This window comes from Schistocerca cancellata, chromosome 1 (assembly GCF_023864275.1).
Source record: "Schistocerca cancellata isolate TAMUIC-IGC-003103 chromosome 1, iqSchCanc2.1, whole genome shotgun sequence".
NCBI classification, from domain to species: Eukaryota; Metazoa; Arthropoda; class Insecta; order Orthoptera; family Acrididae; genus Schistocerca; species Schistocerca cancellata.
The window spans coordinates 651,824,619-651,851,039 of NC_064626.1; the positions used below are offsets into that span (position 1 = coordinate 651,824,619).

At 38.4% G+C, this 26,421-nt stretch overlaps 1 protein-coding gene across 2 annotated transcripts in view; it reads right to left on the bottom strand.

The window, feature by feature from the left end:
• Nucleotides 1-26,421, bottom strand: part of LOC126183430 (calpain-A-like) — a 237,547-nt gene that overhangs the window by 117,145 nt on the left and 93,981 nt on the right. For both annotated transcript variants that reach the window (XM_049925418.1, XM_049925408.1), the window contains exons 4-6: nt 14,382-14,499; nt 4,241-4,375; nt 3,962-4,130 (exon numbers count right to left, since the gene is read on the bottom strand). In XM_049925418.1, coding sequence (XP_049781375.1) covers nt 3,962-4,130; nt 4,241-4,375; nt 14,382-14,499 — 422 coding nt within the window. The remainder of the gene's footprint in view (nt 1-3,961; nt 4,131-4,240; nt 4,376-14,381; nt 14,500-26,421) is intronic.

Genomic DNA, 26,421 nt, shown 5'->3' on the forward strand with positions numbered 1-26,421 from the left:
TGTATATTAAAACTGAAGAAACTGCAGAAAGGTAGCAAATTATGGAGATGTGAGCTAGACAAATTGACAGAAGCACTGGTTACTGAGAGTTTCAAAGGAAGCTTTAGAAAATTATTGAACCTGGGTGAAAGAATACAGTAAGAGATGAAATAACAAAAGCTGCAAAGGATTAAATAGGCAAAATGACAAGGTCCAATAAAAATCCTTACATAATACACAGTATACTGAAATTAACTGATGAAAGGAGACAAATTAAAATGCATGTAGTAAAAGAGGGAAAATAAAATACACACATCTAATAAATGAGATTAAAAGAAAATGCAAAATGACATTGCTAGAGGATAAATGAAAAGCTGTAAGAGCATGGCATGCATGATTATGGATGCCACCTGTATGAAAATAAAAGAAAATTTTGGAGAAATGAAAAGCAGCTGTATGGGTATCAAGAGCTCAGCAATGATGCGAAGACTGAGAGGGAGAAGGGATATAGAGTAGGGTATAAAAGGCAATAAACTTAAAGGCAATATAATGAAAAGAGAAGAGGAAATATATGAAGATGAGATGGGAGATATGGTACTGCAAGAAAAGTCTGACAAAGCACTTTAAGATCCAAGACAAAACAAGACACCTGGAATAGACAATATTTCCTTAGATTGATTAAAATCTGTGAGAGAAGTAATCACAACAAAACTATTCCACATGACATGCAAGGTGTAAAAGATGGGCAAAATACCCTTGACCTCAAGAAGAAAGTAATAATTCTCATATGAAAGAAGGCAAATGGTGATTGGTACGAATATTACTAAACTATCTGTTCAGTAAGTCATGGCTGCAAAATATTAACACAGATTATTTACTGAAGAATGGATAATTTGATAGATATCAACTTCAGGGAAGTTAAGTTAGGGTTTTGGAGAAATATGAAAACATGTGGTGCAATACTGACCTGACAACTAATCTTAAAAGACATACTGAAGAAAGAAAAACCTATCTTTACAGAATTTGTTGTTTTAATGAAAGCTTTTGAAAATCTTGACTAGAATGGTCTTTCTAAAGGTGTGTGTCTGGGGGTGGGGGGGAAGGGGGGTAGAAAAATGTTATCTACAACTTGTACTGAAACTAGAGTGCTGTTACAGTTACGAAAGAGTCAAAGGACTTGAAAGAGAAACAGTAGTTTAGAAGTAGTGCAACAAGATTATAGTCTGTCTCAAATGTTATTGAGTTTGTACCCAGAGCAAACAGTAAAATAAACCAAGGGAAATTTTTGAAATCAAATTAAAATTCAGGGAGAAATAAAAACAAAAAATGAGATTTTCCAATGCCCATCAGAGATGACAACTAACTTGGAAGATCAGTTGAATGGAATGGAGAGTACTGAAAACAGGTTAAAAGATGAATATGAACTAAAGTAAAACAATATACTCAAATTACACCAGGCAATTCTAAGGGAATTATATTAGGAAATGCAGCACTAACGTAGCACATAGTGTTTGCTGTTTGGGCAGATATATAACTAATGGTGGCTGAAGCAGAGAGGACATAAAACACAGACTGCCAATAGCAACAACGGCATTTCTGAAAAAAATAATTTATTAATGTTGAAGATAAATTTAAGCAGTAAGAAGTCTTTTCTGAAAGTATTTGTGTGGGATGTAGCCTGGTATGGATGTGAAATGCAGATAATAAAGTGTTGAAGCAAGAGGAGAATAGATGCCTTTGAAATGTGGTCTACAGAAGAATGCCAAAGATCAGATAACTAATGACACAGCACCAACATACTGTTCTTATTACCAACAAGAGGCAGAAATAGAAAAAAATTATCCATACAAAAATCAAGAAAAAATCCTCTGCAGGACAAGATCAGATCCCCTGCTTTCTTCTCCATAACTGCAGCAATCTCATAAGTAAACCACTGTCCCACATAATAAACTCTTCATTCCTCAATGGCATGTTTCCTAATAAACTCAAGACCACAAAAATCATACCCATTCATAAAAAAAAACAAAGTAAAGATGATACCAGCAATTACAGGCCAATAGCAGTACTCTCAGTATTCAGCAAAATATTTGACTACACTATGGCAGACAGACTAAATTCATTTCTGAAAAAAAGAAATGCCTTATCACCTGCTCAGTTTGGATCCAAGAAGGAAAAACCACAACTGATGCAATACAGCAACTCCTAGATTACACCTTAACACTAGTAGACAAGAAGCTTCCAGCCATAGGCATTTTTCTTGACCTAACAAAGGCATTCGGTATGGTCAATCACAATATACTGCTGCACAAAATTTACTCCCATGGAATAAGGAGCACTGGCCATGACTGGTTTAAAAGCTACCTCAAAGACAGATACCAATATGTCAAAATGAACGCAACCAATTGACCAGGAATCACTAATACTGTACAGTCATCTACCCAAATCACAGAACATGGAGTTCCCCAAAGCTCAGTGTTGGGACCCTTATTATTCTTACTTCATGTAAATGACCTCCCCTTAAATTTACATAATAACAGAACCTTCCTCTTTGCTGATGATACCACAATTATGATATCCGACTCAAATGAACATCTTCAAGACGCAATAAACAGGAACACAGCACAACTATACTCACGGCTTAATTCAATCAGTCTACACCGAAATACAAAAAAGACAGGTGGTATTACTTTCCAAACAGTCCAAAATAAAAACCCACCAGTACCAAATATATCACTGAGTGATGATAAAATCAAGTATGTAAAGGAAACCAAATTTTTGGGGGTTACCATTACTGACACACTTACATGGAAAAGTCATATTGATATAACCTGCACCAAATTGAGTAAAGTATGTTTCATGATTAGACAAATAAGGAATATTGTTAATACCAGCACCCTCACATCAATGTACTATGCTCTTTTCCACTCTATACTAAGCTACAGAATTATCTTTTGGGGCCACACTGCAGAAGCAGTGAGGCTGTTTAAACTAAAAAAAAAAAGATAGTTGGAATAATATTATTCAAACAGCAAAAAGAATCCTGTAAACCACTGTTCCAGAATCTGAACATACTATCCCTCCCATGTCAGTACATACTGGACCTACTATGTTTCACAAAGAAAAATATTAGCATCTTAGATATAAACTCAAACTGGCTCCAACATGATACAAGGTCAAAGAACTCTCTATGAGTAATTCCCCATTCAACAAAACTGTACAGTAAAGGTGTCAAATATATGGGAATAAAACTCTACAATCATCTCCCAATAGCAGTGAAGAACATTACGCAAGTGAAGGATTTTAAAGTAAAACTATGGTCACTACTAATTAAACGCTGCGTCTACAGCATACAGGAATTCCTAAAAAACAACCTGCTGTAAGGAAATGCTCAACAAAAACATCATATAATGGATCTCAAACTATTGACCTTATGTAACATAACTGAATGTAAGTTTTATTGCTATAAATTCTAAATTCTGGTACAGAATAAATATAAGACCTAAGTACATTACACACATGATATAAATATGCAATCATTTTATAGATTCACAGATATGTACCTCTTCTTATAAATGCCTAATATGTATCAAATGACCTTTCCTATTTCATGAAGAGCATTTCTGTACAATGTATGACTCAGAGTATCAAAATAAATAAATAAATAAATGATGAAGTACTGAATCAAATCAGGGAGATAAGAAACATATGACAGAACTTGACTAAAAGCATGGATCCTTCGATAAAATTCATCCTGAGGCATCAAGAAATTGTTAGTCTGGTAATGGAGGGAAGGGTGAAAGTGGATGCAGTTTGCAGTAGTTATACAGATAATAAGGAACTTGCATGGAATAGAGTAATTCAGAGAGCTATATTAAATCAGTCTTTGGACTAATAAACACATTAGCAACAACAACAACAACAACAACAACAACAATAGCTACAGACTTCTGGGAAATGTAGGGCTACTATTACATCCACAAACCTCTATAGAACATCCCATTAAGGCACCACGTTCGTATGCTTTTATAAGAATTTTGTACAAATTAGGAGGAGCATCTTTAAGTTCAAACATTTCAGTGACACCACCTGTAAAATCTTCCATTGCTTCAGATGTAACACCACTGCTAAGAGCTTCGTATGAACCATATAACCTGTGGCAAAAAAGAAAAATTAAAGCTGTGACAAGAAACATCTATAATACCAATATGTAATATTTTAAGACGCTGGATGAAACAGAAATTAATTTTAAACTATAACTTACTTAGCATAAGCTTTTTCAAGTAGAGAACTCCAAAATTCATTATATGTTGCCGAATGAAGAAACAAAAGTTTCCCATTGTGTGTTGGTAATCTGTCATCAATTACAACATCTACCCAACGTCCATATTGCCAGAATCTAGAAAGATTAAAAAATGTTTGGAAATTACTCCTTTTTTGTATGCTACATACACGAAAATGAAAGGCTTCAAATATTGAGTAAAAGATACATTATTACAATTATGCAAGTGTTGCAAGCCTAATTTTCCAATAAAATGAAACCTTTGAGTACTTTATGAATTGTAACTGTCTCTAACATTTAACTTAAAAAAGTTAAAATTAATTAAGACAGAATACATATAGATATAATATTATGAGAAACAAGACTTAAGTTTCCTGGACACTGAAATAAACCAAAGGTGAAGGTTGAAAATCTATGCTGGATGCTTTGCTTCTCTAGAACAGTTGCCTTAACTGCCCCAGCTATCTATCACACTTTGCAGCTGATCCAAATTCTCAACCTGATGTATAAATGTCCCCTTCCATTAGCCTTTCTGATCATGACATTCAATAGGTCCCATAGAGTTTCGTAAGATATGTTATGTCAGAAATGCCACCTCCACAGCCTTTGGAAACAAGTAATAAGAATTTTGAAACATGCTGTATGTTTGGTGTGTTTTGTTTGTCACAATGTCCATGGGAAATTATGCCACTTCATTGGTATGACAGCAGTTTGGATGCTCTTCTGGAGTCAAAATGGTTGCAAACCTTGACTGAACCATGCTGAAACAGTATCATTGATCTTTTCTCTGTCACTTCTTTGTATAGCACTTACCCAGAGCTAAAGAAAAGGGTCTGGTCTGACTCCCAGCCATGGAGATTCCTAGTGCAACATACTAAGGTGATAGCTATCAATGGTTTGGGTACTTCTGCTTTGTGTACTTCTTCTCAAATTTAGTTCTTGTGGAATTTCAAGTTTTCAGCCAAACTGAATTAATTGTATCAAAAATAGCTATTTTAGGACCTTGCCCCCTCTTGCAAAAATTTCTAATTTCTACAGATGCCAACTCTCTCTCTCTCTCTAAATTAATAAATGAGAGAATGTTATAAGTGGGCCAATCAATGAATCTCAACCCCCTTTTAAAAATGAGATCCATGAATGCATACATAATACTTTGTACAACATATTCCCATTCTTAGTATGCTGCTGCAAGGTGTTGTGAATAAGACACCAGAGCTTTTAGTAGATTCCTTCTAGTACCTTCGAGATGTGCAAAGGCTGGAGCACAGACAGCTTGCGCACATGTGAAATTGACTCTAATAGTCAGATAGTTCAGTCCATATGGTTAAAATAGAATTGTCAAACAATTAGCTTCTCAGTAACTGTGATTTATTATTGAGTGGAAACTTCAAGCTCGTTAAGTATTTTCAGGGGAGTTTCATACAGTTTATGATGTAATAGAAATTTAATGCAATAACCAATTGTGGGAGAAGATATCCCAGTCTTTTTACTTGCAAAGAGGCTAAGGCGAGGGTGTTTGACAAATGGCATTACTTGTTTACCATTAACAATAGTTGGTTATCAACTAGTTCATAATAACTGCTTCTCTGCAGTAAATTATTTTTTGATACTGTATGAATGTATAGCCTCAGATTGATATGATTATAAAATTTATGAAAGCCCACAGCCACATCAACTGGAAATGAAATACCTGGAAGTTCGATGATATTTTTATTACATTTTGATTTGATTTGCATTCCTGACAAATCCCCTTTAAGACAGGAGTACAAACCATGGTATGCAAATCTATAAATGAATTAATCTAATTTTGTTTTACTTGCATTAAACTGTTTCTTATTACAATGCCATATTTAATTTTCAGTAATTTTTTGGTTTTCTATTTTCCAGCAGACTTCATTATCTCACATTTTTCTCATTTTCTATGACATGGCATGTAGTTTTATTTTTGTTTTGTTCTCAGTTGCACATCACTTTACCTGCATTACACCATTCTATATTGATAATACATTTCTTCTTCTGTCACCTCTGACAAATATTATTTCTTCTTCTGTTAAACAGTTTTAAGTTAGTGACACACCTGGTTACTGAGTGTCGGTGCTTAGGCAAATTGCTGCTACAAATCCATCCATGTTCACAGAGGATTCTGTAATTTCTTCAAGGTTATCTATACATATTACAGTTGATCGGACAAGTTGTTCCATAACTGCAGCACATCAATAAATTCTGTTGGCTACTTCTGTGGGCAAGTCTCCAATTATTTAAGTTTGCCCAAAAATGTATTTATCTTTACAGCTTTCCTGTGCTGTAATGTTTCATTACAGAAAAATTTAGATGTGAGAATAAAATGCTAGTTTTAAAGTTTTTCATATGGCTAGCCAAAGAATTTTTAATACTTTTATATCAGATTTAAAGAATGAATTTGTAAATACAAGTGAATGCTTCATTTGGATGAGATCCCTATCTATACTTAATTTGTAGTTACCGTAAAAATGTAAAGTAATCACAAAGACTGATTTGAAGAACAGCCACAACTGAGGATCATACTGATTAGATGGAAAATCCACTTCAGTTTTGAAGACATATAGCCCCATCACGATAAAAGATATACCAATCACAACTGAAACAGTAGAATAATGACAGTGGCACTTAACCCCATTCTCCCCGTGCTACATATGCAAATAAAATGGGGAAAGTTCTAATACCTGATACAACAGGATGTGCACTCTGCCATGTGCTTCACATAGCTTGCAGAGTATAGATGTAGATGGAGATGTAGACATATGCCGCATGTTGATGTCATATACTATATAAATATATTTATATGAACTGGTTATGGTTCTGAACGTGTTTTTTAAAGAATACATGACAGCAGTAAGCAGTAAAGGTGAGAAAAAGTTGGTAGATATTCTGGGAGAAAAAATGATGTCTGTAAAAACTAAAATACTAGAGATAAGAAAAATTTCATAAATGGCATATCTCAGCACAAAAATGTGGAAGAAAGGGCATTTCAAAAGGGAGGAAGTAAAGATGAAGTTAGTCATGCTTGAGTTCAAATAGGACATAATCTTTTATTTGTTTAGTTATGGAGTTTTAACTCCTCTTTCAGTCACTTCATATTTTGTCAATGTTATTCATACCTTTTGAGCATTTCAGTTCTGTTTTGTTAGACCTAGGATCAAAACTATGATTTTCAGGCCTCTAGTATGCATACTTAGGTCCTTCTCTCAATGGTTTTTACTTTGAACTTTAGTTTTTTGGACGAAATCAGAAAATTTTAATGCTGTAGGAATGGTGTTCTTCTTCGAACCTGACAGACAGATGCTACACATTTGCTAGGCATGGAGGACAAAACGAATGGATAAAACATGGAAACAATTAAAAAACAGATGCCTGAATACAAAACATTTCCTTTGTTGGAATGTCAACAGGCACAAATAATTCCACAATGCATTTATAAAGATATGGTGCCACGAAAATATCCAGAAGCAAAAACTCTCAATCGAATCAGTCCAATAATTGCCACCACTCATGGAGACATTGTGAGTACACACAAGGCATGCCCACTGTCCATGTGTGGTAGACTCAGTTTACACAGGTATTTTAAGGTAACGTGAGAGACATTATTAAACAATCTTGAGGTATAGTATGCAGCTAATTTAACATAGTGATCAAGGAAATATGCAAATACAAATAAATAAACTTGGAGGTGCCATGAGAGTATCTAATCTAACACAGTAATGAAAGCAAAATACAAATAAACAAACTTGAGGTACTGTACATGAAGCTAATCTAACATGGTGACTAAAACATATACAAAATACACATAAATGAACTTGAGATACTGCAGGTAAAGCTAATCTAGCACAGTTGAGGATTTCAGTCTCCAACAGCTGCATGCAGGCACCACAAAGGTTTGCATACAGTTCACAGAAAAGAGGTCAGATCTTGCCATACTCACTATATTTTACAGCTCTCAGTAAAGTGGATACTCCATGTTCAGGACATTAAACTACAAGGCAGGTGCTGAATAATGTTGGCATGAAATATGGTGTCAATCCCACCTACTAGTTCCCCATAGGCATCACTGGAGCCTGTAAAACTGTTTGCTTTATAAAAACACAAAACTAACTCACCATTGATTTAAGTTCTGATACTGAAATAACTTGAACCTACGCAGAGCTGCCCGCCTAGCCCTGATTGCAGAACGGCATTCGTCTCTCCACCAAGGGACAGGCTGCCGCTTCGGTTGTCCCGTGGACTGTGGGATGGATGCTTCACTGGCACGGTGGATCACTTCAGTAATATGATCCACCCATTCCTGGACACTGACCCGATGTTCAAACTGGGATAGCTGACTATACAGTGCCCAGTTGGCTCTACCGAGCACCCATCGAGGCGGTTGCCTTTCTGGTTCCACCGCATGTGGCAGGTGAATCCAGATGGGGAAGTGATCACTGCCGTGTAAGTCATCAACCACTTCCCATGAAGCAGTGTGGGCAATGGCTGGAGAGCAAAGAGATAGATCAATGGCAGAGAACGACCCAGTTGCAATGCAAAAATGCGTGCTTTGACCTGTATTTAGCAAATAGGCGCTGGAAGACAGAAGAAGCCTCTCGATTGCTCTACCCCTGGGGCAAGTACTCCCAGAGCCCCAAATTCATATTGTGCGCATTAAAATCACCACAGAGGATGAAGGGGTGGGGGATCTGTGTAAGAAGATCACTGAGAGTCTCTTCGTCGAGCACATCATGTGGGGGCAGGTAAAGCGAACATACTGTTAGCACATGATGCACATGTACTAATATTGCAACTGCCTGTAAATTTGTCGTGAGGGAGAGAGGCGAGGAGTGGTAGTCGGTGTTGACGAAGATACCTACTCCTCCTCAAGCTCTCTGTCCACTCAGGTTGTCCTTTTTGTGGAGGACATAACCACGTAGCTCAGGGGTGTATGTTTCACTGAAATTTGTCTCTTGCAGACATACACACATAGGTCTATCCTGAATCAATAAACCTAGTTCCTCCACATGTGTCCTGAACCCTTGCAGGTTCCATTGTAATATGGGAGCCATCATGATGGTTGTATTTTCTGCCTCTCTTTCCGGCGAGGTGGGGAGACTGCAGCGGGTGGAAGCTCAGTCTTGGGGCGAGATGATTGCCCCATATTCTCAGACTCCATCAGCTCTAAGGAAGAGTCTGATGAAGCGTCTAGTGGGACCACATTAACATGATCCGAGGGTTTACCAGCCGATTTATCTGTTGGTACTGCTTGACGTGTGCTTTCCTTTGTTTAGGGGGCTTTGCTGAAACTGGAGCTGGGGTGTTTATGATCATGCTGGGCTTTGGAACAGCCTCAGCAATCAGAGATGCCTGGGGCTCTTCAATGTTAGCTACTGTACCTTTCTCTGCTGTTCGAGGAGGGGCTACAGGCTCTGATACACTTGCTGCCTTGCAAGTGCACTGACATGTGCAGGTGTTCGTGCCAACACTAACAACCTCTGTCTGTGCAGATGCATCGACTTTTGGAGGCGGCTTCTGAACAATGGAAGCAAAAGACGTAATGAATGTGGGGGGCTGTATGGCCTTAAAGATCTTTTTGGCTTCACTGTAGGGGATACGCTTAGTTGTTTTTACTTCTTGTATTTTATGTTCCTCTAGGAAGATTCTACAGTCCCTACTCCAAACAGGGTGGCTTTCAGAACAGTTTATACATCTGACAGGCGATGAACAGTCAATTCCGTCATGGGCAGCCTTACTACAGTTGCCACACATCGCTTCTCCTTTACACCCTAGAGTTGTATGACCAAAACACTGGCACTTAAAACAGCGCATTGGGTTTGGGACATACGACCAGACGTTTAGTCGAAGAAATCCTGCCGTGAAGTATTCTGGGAGTTTGGGGGTATTGAAAGTAAGAATGAAGGAGTCAGATTTCACCAGGTTCCCATCCACCCTTTTCATGATGTTCTGAACGTCAACAATTCCCTCCTGAGCCCACTCACTCTTTAATTCTTCTACAGGAATGTCAATGAGATCCCTACAGGTAACAACACCCTTACTGGAGTTCAGGGTGCTGTGAAGCTCTGTATCGATTGTGTATTCCCCCAAGCTTTTAGCTGTTTGAAGGTTAACTGCTTGTTGAGCAGTTGATGTTTCAACAAGCAGTGTCCCATTCCGTAAATGCTTCACTGATTTTAAAGTTCCAGCTATTCCTTCTATACCCTTTTGGACACAGAATGGCAAAACCTTTTCAAAGGAACCCTCTTTCCTTTTTATTATTAAAAACACATTCTGATTGTCAGTATGTGCTCTGTTACTCTGAACTGCTGTACGTTTGCTGACGCCTGAGTCAGGAGGACTGGCTAACCTAGCCCTCTTCTTGGATTGGGCGGTAGTGCCTACCAGCGATCCACCCATCCCACTGGCCAGCAAAAAATTAGGAGGAGGAAAAGAGGAAGAATTCGTGGTATCCATGGTTGTCCCACGAGCAGCTAGGGAAACTGATGTCCATCCAGACAGAGCCCCGCATGCTTGGATAAGCCTTGTACAAGTGAGATGCGGCAGGTTCCCCAGAGGTTGCCCGCTGGCGACTGTTCCACCTCAACAGCCATGCATCTCATTGGCGCGCAGCACACCTTAAGATTGAAGGGTTTTTTTATAGAGGTATGTACCGTCCTCGCAATCCAGGCAATCAAGCCAAGATCCCCGGTCCCTACGACACACAACGTTCCACCATTGTGCCACACGGTGGTCGCTGAAGCATGCCCAGAGCTTACGGTATCAGCAGACTGGCAGCGCACGCCAGTCCACAGCTCGAGGACCCCGGATTCGCCAATATAGCAGCACGGTGTCGATAGGGCTGGGACGGGGGCCACTGGCAACAGTGGAGGGGGTGACCTCTGGGACATCACATTGTGACCTGGTCATGAGGGTAACATCCATGGTACAGCCATCCGGGGTCGGGTGCTGCAACGCACTGTGGTTAATGGGCATACCTGGGTGTGCTGAGGTGTGGGGCAGGGCCTGGCAGAAGGCTCCACAGTGCTGGAGCATGTTGGACACATGTGTGGCATAACGCATATAGTCTTGTGCTGGCATTGATTTCAATGACTGGTGGTGCACAGGGGCTGGGCAAGTTAAGTATGTATGGCTGTTTCAATCAGTCAGTGGGTACTGTGGTGGCATCCTCACAGAGATGTATGGAAAAGGCCTTCTACCCACGCTTGAGCACAAGATGCAGGCCTAAGTACTGTGGGAGGAGTGGTGGCTGGCTAGTGTCCATCCAAGCCATGATATATGTGCACATGAGGATTCCCTGATACATGAAGGATTTCCACTCACTGTGGTGTTGTGGGGGTGCCAAGTACAGGTGTGCCATGAAGTTGTGTAGCTGCTTTACGAAGGCCAGGGATCAAGTTGTGGCTGGCAGGGGCTGTGGCTAGATGTATTTGCCTAGCACGACAAGCAAGTTCCCATACATGACATTGATGGCAAATGCACCAAGTAAGTTTAGGAAGACCAGTGGCAGGGTGGTAGACCAAGTTATGGGTCGATTAGTATGGGCAGTTTTTAGGGAGCTGTGGAATCTCTACACCATGCCGTTTCCAGCAAGGAGGCACTAATTGTAAAATGGAAGAGCATACTGCAAATTTCGCCGCACAGTGGCATGGCTTCCAGCCACTGGATGAACCTGTTGATGATAGTGAGGATGTACTGGCGGCCACTTAATGATGGGAGGGGGCCTATAATGTCAATATAGACATGGGAAAAGAAATGGTCCACTGGGTGGAGGTAGGGTGTGTGTGTGTGGGGGGGGGGGGGGGGGGGGGGGGGGGGGAAGAAACAATAAAGAAACAATAGGGGCATGTGTATGACAGTCCATCTTTGGAACACTGGAATGGGAGGCAGGTGCAGTCTCCAGTCCAGTTGGTGCAGTCTCATTGGACACCAGGCAAGACAAAATGCTCCTGCATGAGGACCATGGATGTGTGAACATTAAGGTGTGACAGGCTACAGAGACATTTCAATCCTGCCTTGCAAAGTCAGAGAGGAGGTAATGAGGAGATGTGCTTGGCAGAGTTGTGTGGGTGGTAAAACATACACAAAAGTAACACAGTCATGTAAGTCCCTGCTGGGAATTGTGTGCAGCTGGAGGTTGTGCCAGTGTTTGGGTCACTGAACAGTCTCAGCAGCTCAGGATTGGCTGTTGGGATGGCAGCCAGGGCAGCGTAGTCCAGGGGGCTGGCAACGGCACAGAAGCAGCTGAGGCAGTCAGTGATGTTATATTCATGCCTGCCACATGCCAAAAGTTAATTGTGAACTGAGCTATATAATCCTGCTGATGGGTCTGCCAAGGGGAAATCTGTGTGCCTTCCTTCCAACAAACCCCTGTCATAATGGGCTGGAGGTCAGAGAAGACCATGAAAGAGCATCCTCCCACCGACGGATCCAAGTACTTCACCACCTTTTATACGGCGAAGAGCTCACTTTTGTATGCGGGCCAACTCCGCTGCAGCTCAGAATGGAAAATAATGCCAGTGGCTGCCAGGAACCTTCAACATATTGTTGACGAAAGGCACCCCGGGCACTGGCGTCAGTAACAATCGTGAGTAACGTCATTGGATGGGGGTGGGCTAGGAGGGCAACATCCGACAGGTCACGTTTCATTTGTTCAAAACTCTCCATCATATGCACCATCCAGAGAATGGTCTTTCCATTTTATATGATCTATCTGTTTCAGTTTTTTCCTCAGCAGCTATATACAGATTCTTGATGTGTCGTATTGTCTTCACCCTGTTGTACTCATAACTTTTGATTTCTATGCAATGATACAAAATTTGATTTTGTCAGACAGTATTGCTATTTGTTTGCAGATGTTGTCAGTTTCAAGGGCCCTTGTTCCTATAGTTACTAGAATTAAATCATCTTCAGAAGCAATGGTATGTGAATTCATCAAGTAATAAAAGCAAAATCTGGCCACAGTGGCCAGACAGAGGTCATGTGTGTATGTGTAAGTTAGGCTTATTTGAATATGTATGTGTATGTGTGTTTTCTACTTTAGAAGAAAGCCATTTGGCAAAAGGCTAAAACATAGGTTAAAACCAACAGTTGAAATCACAATAATATTTGTTTATTTACCGGTTTCAGCTTTTGTTAAAGCCAAAATTGGTAAATAAACAAATATTATTGTGATCTTGACTGTTGAATTCAACCTAAATACAGCACCAGGTCACTGTATTCCATGCTGGACAATGTTGTCTAAATTTAAAAGACAAAAATCTATAGTATAGCAGTCTTTTCATTGTGCCTATCTGTGACTCAACACCATCTTTATATGGTGAGCAGCAATCAATCCTTTTCCTGATATTATTGTTATTCCATCCTGGACTTCCACTGTCTGATTTTGTAAGTACTGGTAATTAATTATGTAGTATATTTCACAGAACTGGACTTCAAAAAGACCCTTGCGAACTTCTGAGGAAGTACAAGAGGAAGCCCACAAGGATCTTTTCAAGCCCAGGTGTATGGAATATACTACATAATTCATTGCTTAGCTTGACTTACTCAAAGAACAGTACAGATTCCACAGACAATAGAATTTCTGCAACATTTTTAAAATACTAGGTCACTAAGCTATATCAAAAACCTATTGTACATTGAGATTCACCAAGATCACATATATTTTGGCTGTGCAAATGCTACCTACAAATTTATGATTGCCACCAATGCATCTGCCATGCCTTTTTGTGGGGTCGGATTATATTCAGTTTTGCATAGAAGATTTTTGGAGCAGACAAAACGAATTACTTTGATATATTAAAATTTTTTCAGTATTTTAAGTTCTGCACACTAGGGAGTTATTCAGAAGAATTTGCTAAATTCCTTGCTTTGTTCAATTCCAGACTTAATTATCAGTATTATTTTAGCTATCTTCCATAGTTTTGAAAAGCATCTGGTTTGAAAGTTCCCTTTATTGTATTGATTTATTATGGCTTCACACAGTAGTGAAGGCTGTAAAAAGTTCTGTGTTATGTAGCACCGAAACATAATTAAATAACAAGTTAATAAAAGACTTGCATGGGGGTTAAACTACAATTCTACAGTTTATATGTAGGAAGCAACTTACCGGAAGTGAAATATACCAGCATACTTATCATAAAAGTTTTGGTCATGTGGTATGACTCGTGAGAACAAGTGATCATTGAGTGTAAGATTAGCCACAGCTGCCAGAAACCAACAATCACCTGAAAAAAATGTAAGTGTCACTATCACAGTAAACTGAATATCCAAACATCAAGCAGAAGGATATGTCAGGGCATTCATTCTTTAGTTACATTTGTGGCAGACATGAAACAGATCTAAATGGACTCTGATGTTCATGAACATGAAACAAGAACAAAAGGTTTTTCCAATCAAACAATGGAAAATCCAGGATGCAATGCAACAATATCAGAGAAGGAAAGTTGCCACTCACCACACTCACCATATAGGGGAGATGAGCTGAGTCATGATAGGGCACAATAAAAAGATTCACATAATCATAGCTTTTGGCCATTAAGGCCTTTGTCAGCAGCAGACACACATACACACACACACACACACACACACACACACACACACATACTCAAGCAAAGGTTACTCGCACACACGTCTGCAGTCTCAGAGAGCAAAAGATTTTTCCACGTACACTATGTATCCTTATCTAACTTTCAAGCAGTTATTTTGTATCCTGCTGCAGAAGTCATCACAATTTATGGCCAGAAATGAAGAATATATACAAATTAAAAGAGAAAATGGAAATCTCACGTCATTAGTGACTGTTCTGCTAAAATACATGAATCTCTGATATGTAAAGCTTTATATCACTGTCATGATTGAAAGGAGTTATATTCATGGTAAAAATCTCCTTTTTAGAGTATTTATGAAAGCATTAACATACTTACAATCTGTTGGAAAACTTCTCGTATCACAGCGCACACACACACAAACACACACACACACACACACACACAGAGGAGAGAGAGAGAGAGAGAGAGAGAGAGAGAGAGAGAGAGAGAGAGAGAGAGAGAGCAAAATACTAGTTTTTGTTTTCATAACTACGCCTTTTATTTTAGCAAAAGAAAGAGAAGTCTTGGAAGAAGCAAGGGGATTACATAGTAAAATCAGCCAGGACCCTTCTCAAGGAAGAGAGAGAAGTAGAACAATGATATTAACACAACAGATTAAATAAGAAGAGCTGAAGCATCAGTGATAAGAGAACTACAGCTTGAAACAGGAGGTGATAGAAGGGAGAAAGAGGGGAAAATGCAAAGTGTAAAGATATAAATAAAAAAGGAAAGGAAGTAAATAAATGGTAATGAGAGCAGTAATTTTGGCCAGTGCTAAGATAGTATGAAAGATTCATTTAAGATTTATATTAGTGTTGTAAATACTACAATTAAGTTAGTATGTTTACTACTTATTTTAAAGCAAATATGTGTATAACATATATGTTTAACATGAATATCTTAGTTACAGGGAAGAGAGAATTTCAGTGAAATAGCATGGTAACTCCTAAACATCCAAATACTGTGATGAGTGGTGGGCTAACTATGTACTTAAATAATGAGGGTGGTATGACGACTACAAAGAGTCAATATGATGATACAAAAGGTAACAATATAGAATGCCATAATAAGAATGACAACCAATAAAAACAGTTTGAATTAATGTAATCAAATGTTAGAAGATATTCACTTTCTTCCTTTGCCTTTATTTCATTGTTTGATTCTTTTTTTTTTTTCTTTTTAGTTCTCTCTTACTGCTCAATTGTGTCTTTCTGATTTTGGTTTTTGTTTGATCACCCAGTACCTCTTTCACAACAAGTGAATTCACAATTCTGAATAAGGACTGTCACCAGCTGTAGAATGGAATCACGTCACTGAAAACTTGTGCCAGACTGGGACTCGAACCCAGATTTCCCGCTTATCGTGAGTGGTTGCCTTACCATTTGGGTGCCTGTGCATGGGCCATGGAAGGCCCAAACTTCCATACATCATCACCCAAGTGTCTATGACCTGTACTCGTACATCCATTAAGTATATTCCTGTACAGGTCAAATGTTGTACTTGAAAGCCACTTGCCCAGTATCGGCAGATAAATGTAATATTGCAGTGCCTGTGTTATTTTGATTATGATGCAAAGGCACTTTGGCAGCCACAGCCATTAAGGAACACATAAAATGTATGGGAATACACATAATATACATATGAGTACAGGTCATAGACACATGGTTGATGACATACGAAGTTTGGGTTTGACTGTGAGCCATGCACGGGTAGCCAAATGGTAAGACAACTGCTATCGATTAGCAGCCACTCGTGATAAGCAGGAAATCTGGGTTCGAATCCTGGTCCGATACAAATTTTATGGCTGATCGTAGTCCTTATTCACAATTGTGAATTCATTTCATGTGATTAGTAACAGCAGTGGTCGCCGCAGTGCCTGTTCCTTTGGACTTTGCCTCATAATCAGAAGGACACAAGCACAGCAATATCACATTAGCTCTTTAGCTTGTCATTAGTCTCTACAACTGCTAATTTACCAGATTCCTTTTATTGTTGGAACATCATTGGTGATTTATCTCCCATTTGGTCCTATTGTGTCTTCCTTGAGCCACAAACCTAAACAATTTTCCTATAATGCTAAATAACTAATGGGAACCATGAACTGAAAACTTGTAGACTTTATTCTGCAAAGTAGAAACATAACAAGATGGTAAATGGCAAATGCCTAGCACTTGAAGAAACAAGAATAAGTGGAAACTTATGAGCATGTTAATATGATATTATAAAGTATTGTGTAGTAAAAAAGATGGAAAGAATGCAGGTAACCACTTGCTGTAGAGTTGAGGGGTTGAACAGTAGACAGACAAGTGGAATACATTGCGACTAAAACTTTCAAACAAAATTCTTCTGCAAACTATCACACAAACCATACACTTACACACATACACACATCTGCATTGTACCAATAGCAGCCAGAGTGGAGTGAGGGGTTGTGCCTAATGTAGTGGATATCAGGAACAAGGAAGAGGAGTGAGCGAAGGGGAGGGAAAGGAGAAAGGCAAAGGCTGATAGCCCTGCATCACTACCACCTCCAAACCTGTTCACTTTTTTACTTTAAAATCTATTCAAAGCTCTAAATCACTTCATCTGTCAATCTACAACCACACTATTCCATCTTTCTCAGCTCTATTCTACTCCCACCACTTTCCTGCCCTCCCCATGCTTGAGCTAACCTTGTTATTTAGTTATTCATATTTGGTTCCATTGCTGTCTCTCATTATGCTACCCTTTATCCATCCTTCACTCATCTGGTCTTTCATTCTTGTTCCTCTCAGCACAGTTCCCTTCCCCAGTCAGGATGGAAGGTGATGACAATGTGGCTGCTTATGTATGAGTGAGTGTGTGCTTTGTCTCTTCATTAGCTCTGAGGAAGCATAATGCCTGAAAGCTTAGTTACAGGTACAGTGTGCTTTATGTATATGTCTGCCACTGAATGCTTCAACCATACGCCACTGAATGCTTCAACCATAAGGCAAATGGTTGAAATGTACCAAGATGAGGTGGGATATTAACATTACTTTTTTTCTGCTCTCTTTTAAATAAGCTGCACATATGCAATGTAGATATATTCAAATTCTTGTCCAAGCTGTATTTTTCAAAATCTTATTATTCAGTATATAGTTTATTGGTTGCTGATAAAAAAGTATAAAATGAGCATCTAGGACCATTTTATTTACAGAAAAATTCAAAATTTGCAACACATGTAAATAATATGCACTAGAAAATTTAACATCACTAATAGCTTTCTGCTTTATTAATGACCCACTTTACTTGAGAGTAATCATTCTCTTTCAATTAAAAAGTTTCTTATATTTCCTGGAAACTGTGTAATCAAAAAGTTACCTTTATTTAAAACTGTCTGTTTTAGAATAGTAAAATCTTAAAATCCTTTCAAAAATTCAGTGCCACTGTCTTGTAGACCCAATTTTTCTGTTTTCAAGAGGTTTACCTTTTCTACAATGGTATTTATGTTATTGACATATTTCAATTAGAAAATTTTGGTTTCCAAAAAGCTTCGCAATCTTTTCTAAATCCCTGAACATTCAATATTCTGCTACATAAAGTACAACCTGTCATTCATGCCATTTAAAGACTATCCAACTTATAGTTACACAAAATAATTTACTTCTCTAATACACATACATATAAACTACGATTCTTGTCTTTTACATTTATACTGAAAAGTATAATAACTTAATTATATTCTTGTGAGGTCTGCAGCCACATCATATGGTCATTGTGTCATGATGACTGTATGACCCAGTTGCACACCTGACAAAAATATAATGAAGTAAAAGGGCTGGGGAAGTTCATGTAGTTACATAATTACTTCATACTCTTTCACATTTTGTAATAACTGTAATACAAGTGTCTTTAATAGGTGCTGTTGACAGTTGCATTGTTGGTTTTCATCCAACATTCATTACTTAAAGTTCCTTGTTAATCAGTCTGTGCTGAGGTACATTAGACTATAGTTAAATGTATGAAGTGAGTCCACATCCACCATTTAAAGAGTACAATTACTATGTTAGTCTGCAATGTGTCATGACGAATGTCAAGTTTATGATGTAAAAGCTCATCATCATAAAAAAAGGACTGTAATGTGAATGTGAATAAATCTGAAAATGCTCCATGATGTAACGAAAAGTTGTTTAAAATTTACTCATAGCACTGAGCAACCACTGACTGGACAATGGCACCTGTTCAGTCAGCTCAGTGAACTTAAATAGTAACTTCCATTATTTAAACTTAAGGGTGCATTAACTAAATTTTTCTTTAATCATTTTACACACAAATACATAAAATTGAAGTCCATATACTGTCTGCCACTAATGGCAGTAGTTTGTATAACAGAGAAAAACATGAGACAGGCCGGTGATATTTTATTTCTGTTTCCACACTCAATATCAAATGTAATATTACATAGCAATGTATGTTAGGGTAAAGAATAAATTACTGTTCACTAGGCTTGAAAATATGCAGCAGGAAATTTCCAGTTAATTGATGCATTCTGCATTAAATCAAACTTATGCAATTTTGAAGATAGTGGAGTAGCAGAATTCCAGGGAATGAAAGGCAGCCATGTCTGTCATTATTCTGTAAGGGGAGATGTGAAGTGGCCTGGTGAACAGTGCGGACACTGGCATGGTAGAAGATGTATCATGTGCAGGGGCCAACGCGTCCTCCCCAGTCATCTACAAAGTTTTCACATGGATACAGTTCCAGTGAAAAAAATTAAGACACAGTTTGAGTGGAGGAATATCCACTGAGCTCAGAGGAATGGACTCACGCTCATCCCTGATGTGGGGGAGACAACAAGTAGTCTATAAGTAAAGATGTTGTTTGGATGATAAATTTACATAAGAAATTCTCATAGTAGTTGATCCGAGTAAGAGTAAGCATTCAAAAGTTAACTTTCCATTCACTTTATTGCCATGATTTTTAGACCTATTATCTGGAAACTCTAAAAACAATCACACACATTCATCTATACCTACATCTATACTCTGCAAACCACTGTGAGGTACATGACAATACCAGTTACAGGGTTTCTTCCTATTCCATTCATGTAGGGAGTGCGGGAAGAATGATTGTTTGAATGCCTCTGTGCATGCAGTAATTGCTCTAATATTATCTTGCCTGTATGCAATTTAATGTGTCATCTTCACAGTAAGTCACAGTAAGTAGCAATCTATCTTTTCTTGATGATATTCCAACCTCATGTTTCCATTGTCTGATTTTGTTACCATAACTATTATTAATGCTAACGTAGAAATAAAACAGAATACTGAAAATAGAACCAAATAAAAGAACATTAAATGTATTTGCAATTATGAATATGGACAACAACAGCTGTAGAATGGTATGACGACAATGAAAATTTGTGCTGCACCCGGTCTCAAACCTTGACTTCCCCCCCTCCCTATCAGGAGTGGCCGCCATACCATTTAGCTGTCTGTGCACAACTCACAGCCACATAAAAACTTCCATATGGTGTCAACCATGCATCTACAAACTCTACTTGTATTATGAACATTCCCATACAGGCGAGACATTTTATTGACAGTCACTTTCCAGGTGTCAGCAGATAAATATGATATTACAGTGCATCCATGCACACATGCCCAAAGGAACAGGCATTGTAATGGCTACAGCTGTTGTGAAATATGTTAAACGTGTTTTCAATTGCGAATATGGGTGACCATCAGCTGTAGAATGGAATGACAACAATGAAAATTTGTGATGGACTGGGACGTGAACAGGGGCTTCACACTTATCACGAGCAGTCACCTTACCATTTGGCTATCTGTGCATGACTCACAGCCAGACCCAAATGTCTATACATCATCAACCGCGCATCTACAACCTATACCTGTTTATTTCCATACAGGTGAGACATGTTACTTGAAAATCGCTTGCCCAGTGTCAGCACATAAATACGATATTGCAGTGACTATGTTATTTTGAATTATGATGCAGAGTTCCTTTGGATACGAATCACATCATAATTCAGAATAACACAGGCACTGCAATATTATAATTATCCGCAGGCACTTTCAAGTGAAATGTGTCAACTGTACTGGAATATTTCTTGCAATAATATCCACATCATCTGTGTAGGACAGAACCTGCACAGTTCTATTGTATATTGTGCCTGATAGGTTAATTTGAGCTGTCCTTAACACTTTCTTTAGTGCTATGTTAAAAATCATACATGAGAATGCATCCTCTTGCCTGAGTCCACAGTTACTTTCAAAACTTGGTGTTAATTTCCTTGTACCAATACTTTCGAACTATTTTTCCCATAGTCAAACTTATGACATGTATTAACTGTAGTGGTATGCCCAGTTCATTCATGGCTTCAATAAGCTTATTTCTTTTTATCGTGTCATATACTCTCTTTCAAATTCTAAAGGTGGCACGGGTAAAATACAGGGAGCGAAAGGCTATTTACAATTTGTACAGACACCAGATGGCAGTTACAAGAGACGAGGGGCATGAAAGGGAAGCAGCAGTTGGGAAGGGAGTGAGACAGGGTTGTAGCCTCTCCCCGATGTTATTCAATCTGTATATTGAGCAAGCAGTAAAGGAAACAAAAGAAAAATTTGGAGTAGGTATTAAAGTCCATGGAGAAGAAATAAAAACATTGAGGTTCACCGATGACATTGTAATTCTGTCAGAGACAGCAAAGGACTTGGAAGAGCAGTTGAACGGAATGGACAGTGTCTTGAAGGGAGGATATAAGATGAACATCAACAAAAGCAAAACAAGGATAATGGAATGTAGTCGAATTAAGTCGAGTGATGTTGAGGGAATTAGATTAGGAAATGAGACACTTAAAGTAGTAAAGGAGTTTTGCTATTTGGGGAGCAAAATAACTGATGATGGTCGAAGTAGAGAGGATATAAAATGTAGATTGGCAATGGCAAGGAAAGTGTTTCTGAAGAAGAGAAACTTCTTAACATCGAGTATAGATTTAAGTGTCAGGAAGTCGTTTCTGGAAGTATTTGTATGGAGTGTAGCCATGTATGGAAGTGAAACATGGACGATTAATAGTTTGGACAAGAAGAGAATAGAAGCTTTCGAAATGTGGTGCTACAGAAGAATGCTGAAGATTAGGTGAGTAGATCACAAAACTAATGAGGAGGTATTGAATAGAATTGGGGAGAAGAGGAGTTTCTGGCACAACTTAACAAGAAGAAGGGACCAGTTGGTAGGACATTTTCTGAGGCATCAAGGGATCACCTATTTAGCGTTGGAGGGCAGCGTGGAGGGTAAAAATCATAGAGGGAGACCAAGAGATGAATACACTAAGCAGATTCAGAAGGATGTAGGTTGCAGTAAATACTGGGAGATGAAGAAGCTTGCACAGGATAGAGTAGCATGGAGAGCTGCATCAAACCAGTCTCAGGACTGAAAACAACGACAACAACATGCTGCTTTAGAATCAACAAATGTATGATGCGTTTCTACTTTGTATTCCAATTTTTTTCTCCCAATATCTGCCTCCCGGTGGATATTAGTCAACTGCTGATTTGCCAGATCTAAATCCTGCCTGGTATCTCTCAATTGTGTTTTCTGCAAAAGGTTTTACACAGGTTCAAAGCAGGAGAACATTTTATATGTGGTTTTCAGTAACATAATTCCTCTCAGGATGTTCACTTTCTTGTGTATAGCACATATTACTCCAATGTTACATTGTCTGGGATGACTTTTAGCGTCCATTTATCTGAGATCAGGACATGCATGCACCTAACTAGGCGTTCTCCAACACAATTAATAAGCCCAGCTGGAATGTCAACATTGCCAGGTGACTTACTGTTGGCTAGTTTCTTTATTCCTGGTCGAATCTCTTGCATCAAGGGTATAAAGGGCATCCCATTTTCCTCTTCTTCCAGTTGTTGGTTTTCATTGAGTTCTCATGGTTCAGCATTCTCTGAGTTCAATGATTCCTTAAAGTACTCTGCTTAACGATGTAACATTCTTTTCTGTGATGCTATTAGCTCACCATTTTTTCATCTACAATGTGTGTTTTTGTTTGAAATTCCTATGTAAGGTTACTGACCTTTCTGTAGAATTTCCTGCTTTCATTAGCTTTATTCAGTGATTCAGTGTCCTGCAACTTCCTTTCAAAAAAGCTTCTCTTCTTTGCTTTCAGGATCTGCTTTTCTGCATGCCTTTTTTCTCTATAGTCACCCACCAGCATTATTATTCTTCTGAGCTACATCTTTTTTTTTTTTTTTTTACATGCTTCATTCTTTGTTCTTGTTGCCTCCTCACACTCTTCATAATAGCATTCATTCCTTGTGCTCTCTGGGTCCATACCAATCACTTCCTCTGCAGCAGCTTACATTTCATTTCTGATTCCATTCAACTGCTCATTTATGTTCTGTGGGATTCCTGTCAGTCTGTCTTTTTCTAAATTGCCACTTAGGTGTTCAGCCTTTCTTGCATCTTTAAGTTCTGGGGTATTATACTTATTGTGTCTTTAACTTTATGCACATTTGAAATTCTCCCTCTAATTTTTGCTATGAGAAGGTTATGATCAGAGTCCATTTTAGTGTCTATGAAACCACTGCAGTCTAGTCTGTCAGAGCCATGCCTGGTGCCTATTAATATATGATCACTTTGGTTCCTAGTATTGTTGTCTGCTGAAACCGTGTTCATTTTATGTACATTCTTATGCTGTAACCACATGCTAAAAACTGCCATGTTAAGTGCTGCTGAGAAATTTATCAGACAGAGTCCATTATTATTAATCTCTTTATGGAGACTATATTTGCTAATGGTAAGGGAGAAGACCTGCTCCTGCCCAACCTTAGCATTCATATCTCCCACCACCATTATATATCATTTCTGGACACTGTTGATAAGCTTGCTCCACTTCCTCATAGGTCTCCTTCTCTTGTGACGTCTTTTCCTCAGTAGGGGCACTTGCATTTAGCAGACTGTATTTAAAGAATTTCCCCTTTATTTGGATATAACATATCTGTGATCTTTTTGCTTTAAATCATATCACTAGTTGTTCAGTGCATTTGATTGACTATAAATATCACACCAAAATTGTGTGTGCTATTGTGGCTGCTGCAGCACATAGTACACTGCTACTTCCACCTGTTGCAAGGCCACGATACCCACTCTGTACATTTTCACTATTCCAATCAGGCTTCAAAGGGCTACAGTTCTATATAATGTCTGTGCATTCCATGATCTATTTATTGTACTGCTTGTTACTTTGCTATGTCTTTGTGTTAGGATCCACCCAGCAGTACTTCCTTGAACTTTCATAAAACTTTTTTCTGGGTATGCATTATTAGCCCATAACCCAACTGCATATTCTTCCAAGTCCTTTGCTTTCTCTGACAGAATTACAATATCATCAGCAAATCTCAAAATTTTCATTTCTTCTCTGAACTTTAATTCCTTCTCCAAATTTTTCTTTCGATTCCTTTACTGCCTGCTCAATGTACAGATCGAATGACATAACACAACACTGTCTCACTCCACTTTCAATCATCACTTCTTTTTACGTCCCTCAACTTTTATAACTGCTGTCTGGTTTCTGTACAAGATGTAAATAGCCTTTTACTCCTTGCTTTTTATCCTTCCTACCTTCACAATTTCCAAGAGAGTATTCCTGTCAACATTGGTAAAAGCATTCTCAAAGTCCAGATGTGCTATAAACGTAGGTTTGCCTTTCCTTAACCTACACTCTAAGATAAGTTGTAGGGTCATTATTGCCTCGCAGGTGCCTACATTTATACAGAATCCAAATTAATCTTCTCCAATGTCAGCTTCTACGAGTTTTTCCAGTCTCCTGTAAAGAATCTATGTTAGTATTTTGCAAATATGACTTATTAAACTGATAGTTCAATAATATTCAGCACCTGCTTTCTTTGGCAATGGAGTTGTTATATTCTTCTTTAAGTCTGAGGGTATTTCACCTGTCTCATATATCTTGCACACCGGATGGGAGAGTTTGTCATGGCTGGCTCTCCCAAGGCTGTCAGTAATTCTAATAGAATATCATCTACTCCTACTCCTGCAGCATCTTCTTCAAAGGCCTCTCTGATTTTCCTGTAGGCAGTATCTATCTTTCCCCAAGTGATATATGCTTCTAAATCCTTAAATTTGTCCTCTAGCAATTCCTGCTTAGCCATTTGCACTTCCTGTCAACTCAATTTTACAGGTTGTATTCCATTTCACCTGCTTCATTTGCTGCATTTTTAAAATGTCTCCTTCTATTAATTAAATACAATATCTCCTGTGTTATCCAAGGATTTCTGCTAGGCCTTGTCTTTTTACCTATTTGATCCTCTAGTGCCTTCACTGGTTCATCTCTCAAAGCTACCCATTTGTCTACTGATGTACTCCTTCATCCTGTCCTAGCCAATCACTGCCTAATGCTCCATCTGAAACTCTCAACAAACACTGGCTTTTTGAGCTTATTCAGATCCAATCTTCTTAATTTCCTATATTTTTGCAATTTCTTCAGTTTTAGTCTACTGTTCATAACCAATAAATTGTGGTCAGAGTCCACATTCATCTGCCCGTGGAAATATCTTACAATTTAAAATCCAGTTCTAACATCTCTGTCTTTCCCTTACATAATCAATCTGGAACTTCTCGGTGTCTCCAGGCCTCTTCCACATATACAACCTTATTTAATGACTCCTAAAACAAGTGTCAGTGATGATTAAATTATGCATTGTGCAAAATTGTACCAGGCAGCTGCCTCTTTCATTCCTTTCCCCTGCAACCATATTCACCTGCTGTTTTACCTTCTGTTCCTTTTTCTACTATCAAATTCCAGTCCCCCATACCAATTAAATTTTTGTCACTCTTAATTATCTGAATAATTTCTTTTATCTTATTATACATTTCTTCATTCTCTTCACCAACTGAGGAACTAGTTGGCATATAAACTTTTACCATTGTGGTGTGTGTGGGCTTCATGTCTATCTTGGCTATGCTGTTCATAGCAGCTTAGCCACATTCCTGTTTTATTATTCATCATTAAACTTGGTCATACATTACTGCTATTTGATTCTGTATTTATAACCCTGCTTTAAACACACCAGAAGTAATGGTCCTCCTGCCACCAAATTTCACCAATTTCCAACACATCAAACTTCAACCCATCCATTTCCCTTTTTAAATGTTCTAACCTATGTGCCTGATTAAGGGCACACTCCAATCCGTAAAATACCAGCTTTATTTCTTCTGATAATGACATTCTCCTACGCAGTCCTCACCCACAGATATGAATTTTACTCAAAATTTGTAAAATGGTGTACCACTGCCACCATCAGTGTCATTTGATGCTAAGTAATATTTATTTTTCTTCTTTTGCATGCTATTCCTATTCAGTTCTAAGCCATGGTTTAGGAACATTCAATCTACCTACATAGGCTAATGTTTTAGTACTATTGCTCCAAAAGTTGCCTGTGATAATGTTTCACTGTACTTTACACAACTGATTAAACACAAGATTCATTGGGTATCTGTTTCCAGTCTGCAAACATTCTTGAATTCCTTAATTTCTTTTTCATTTTTCCA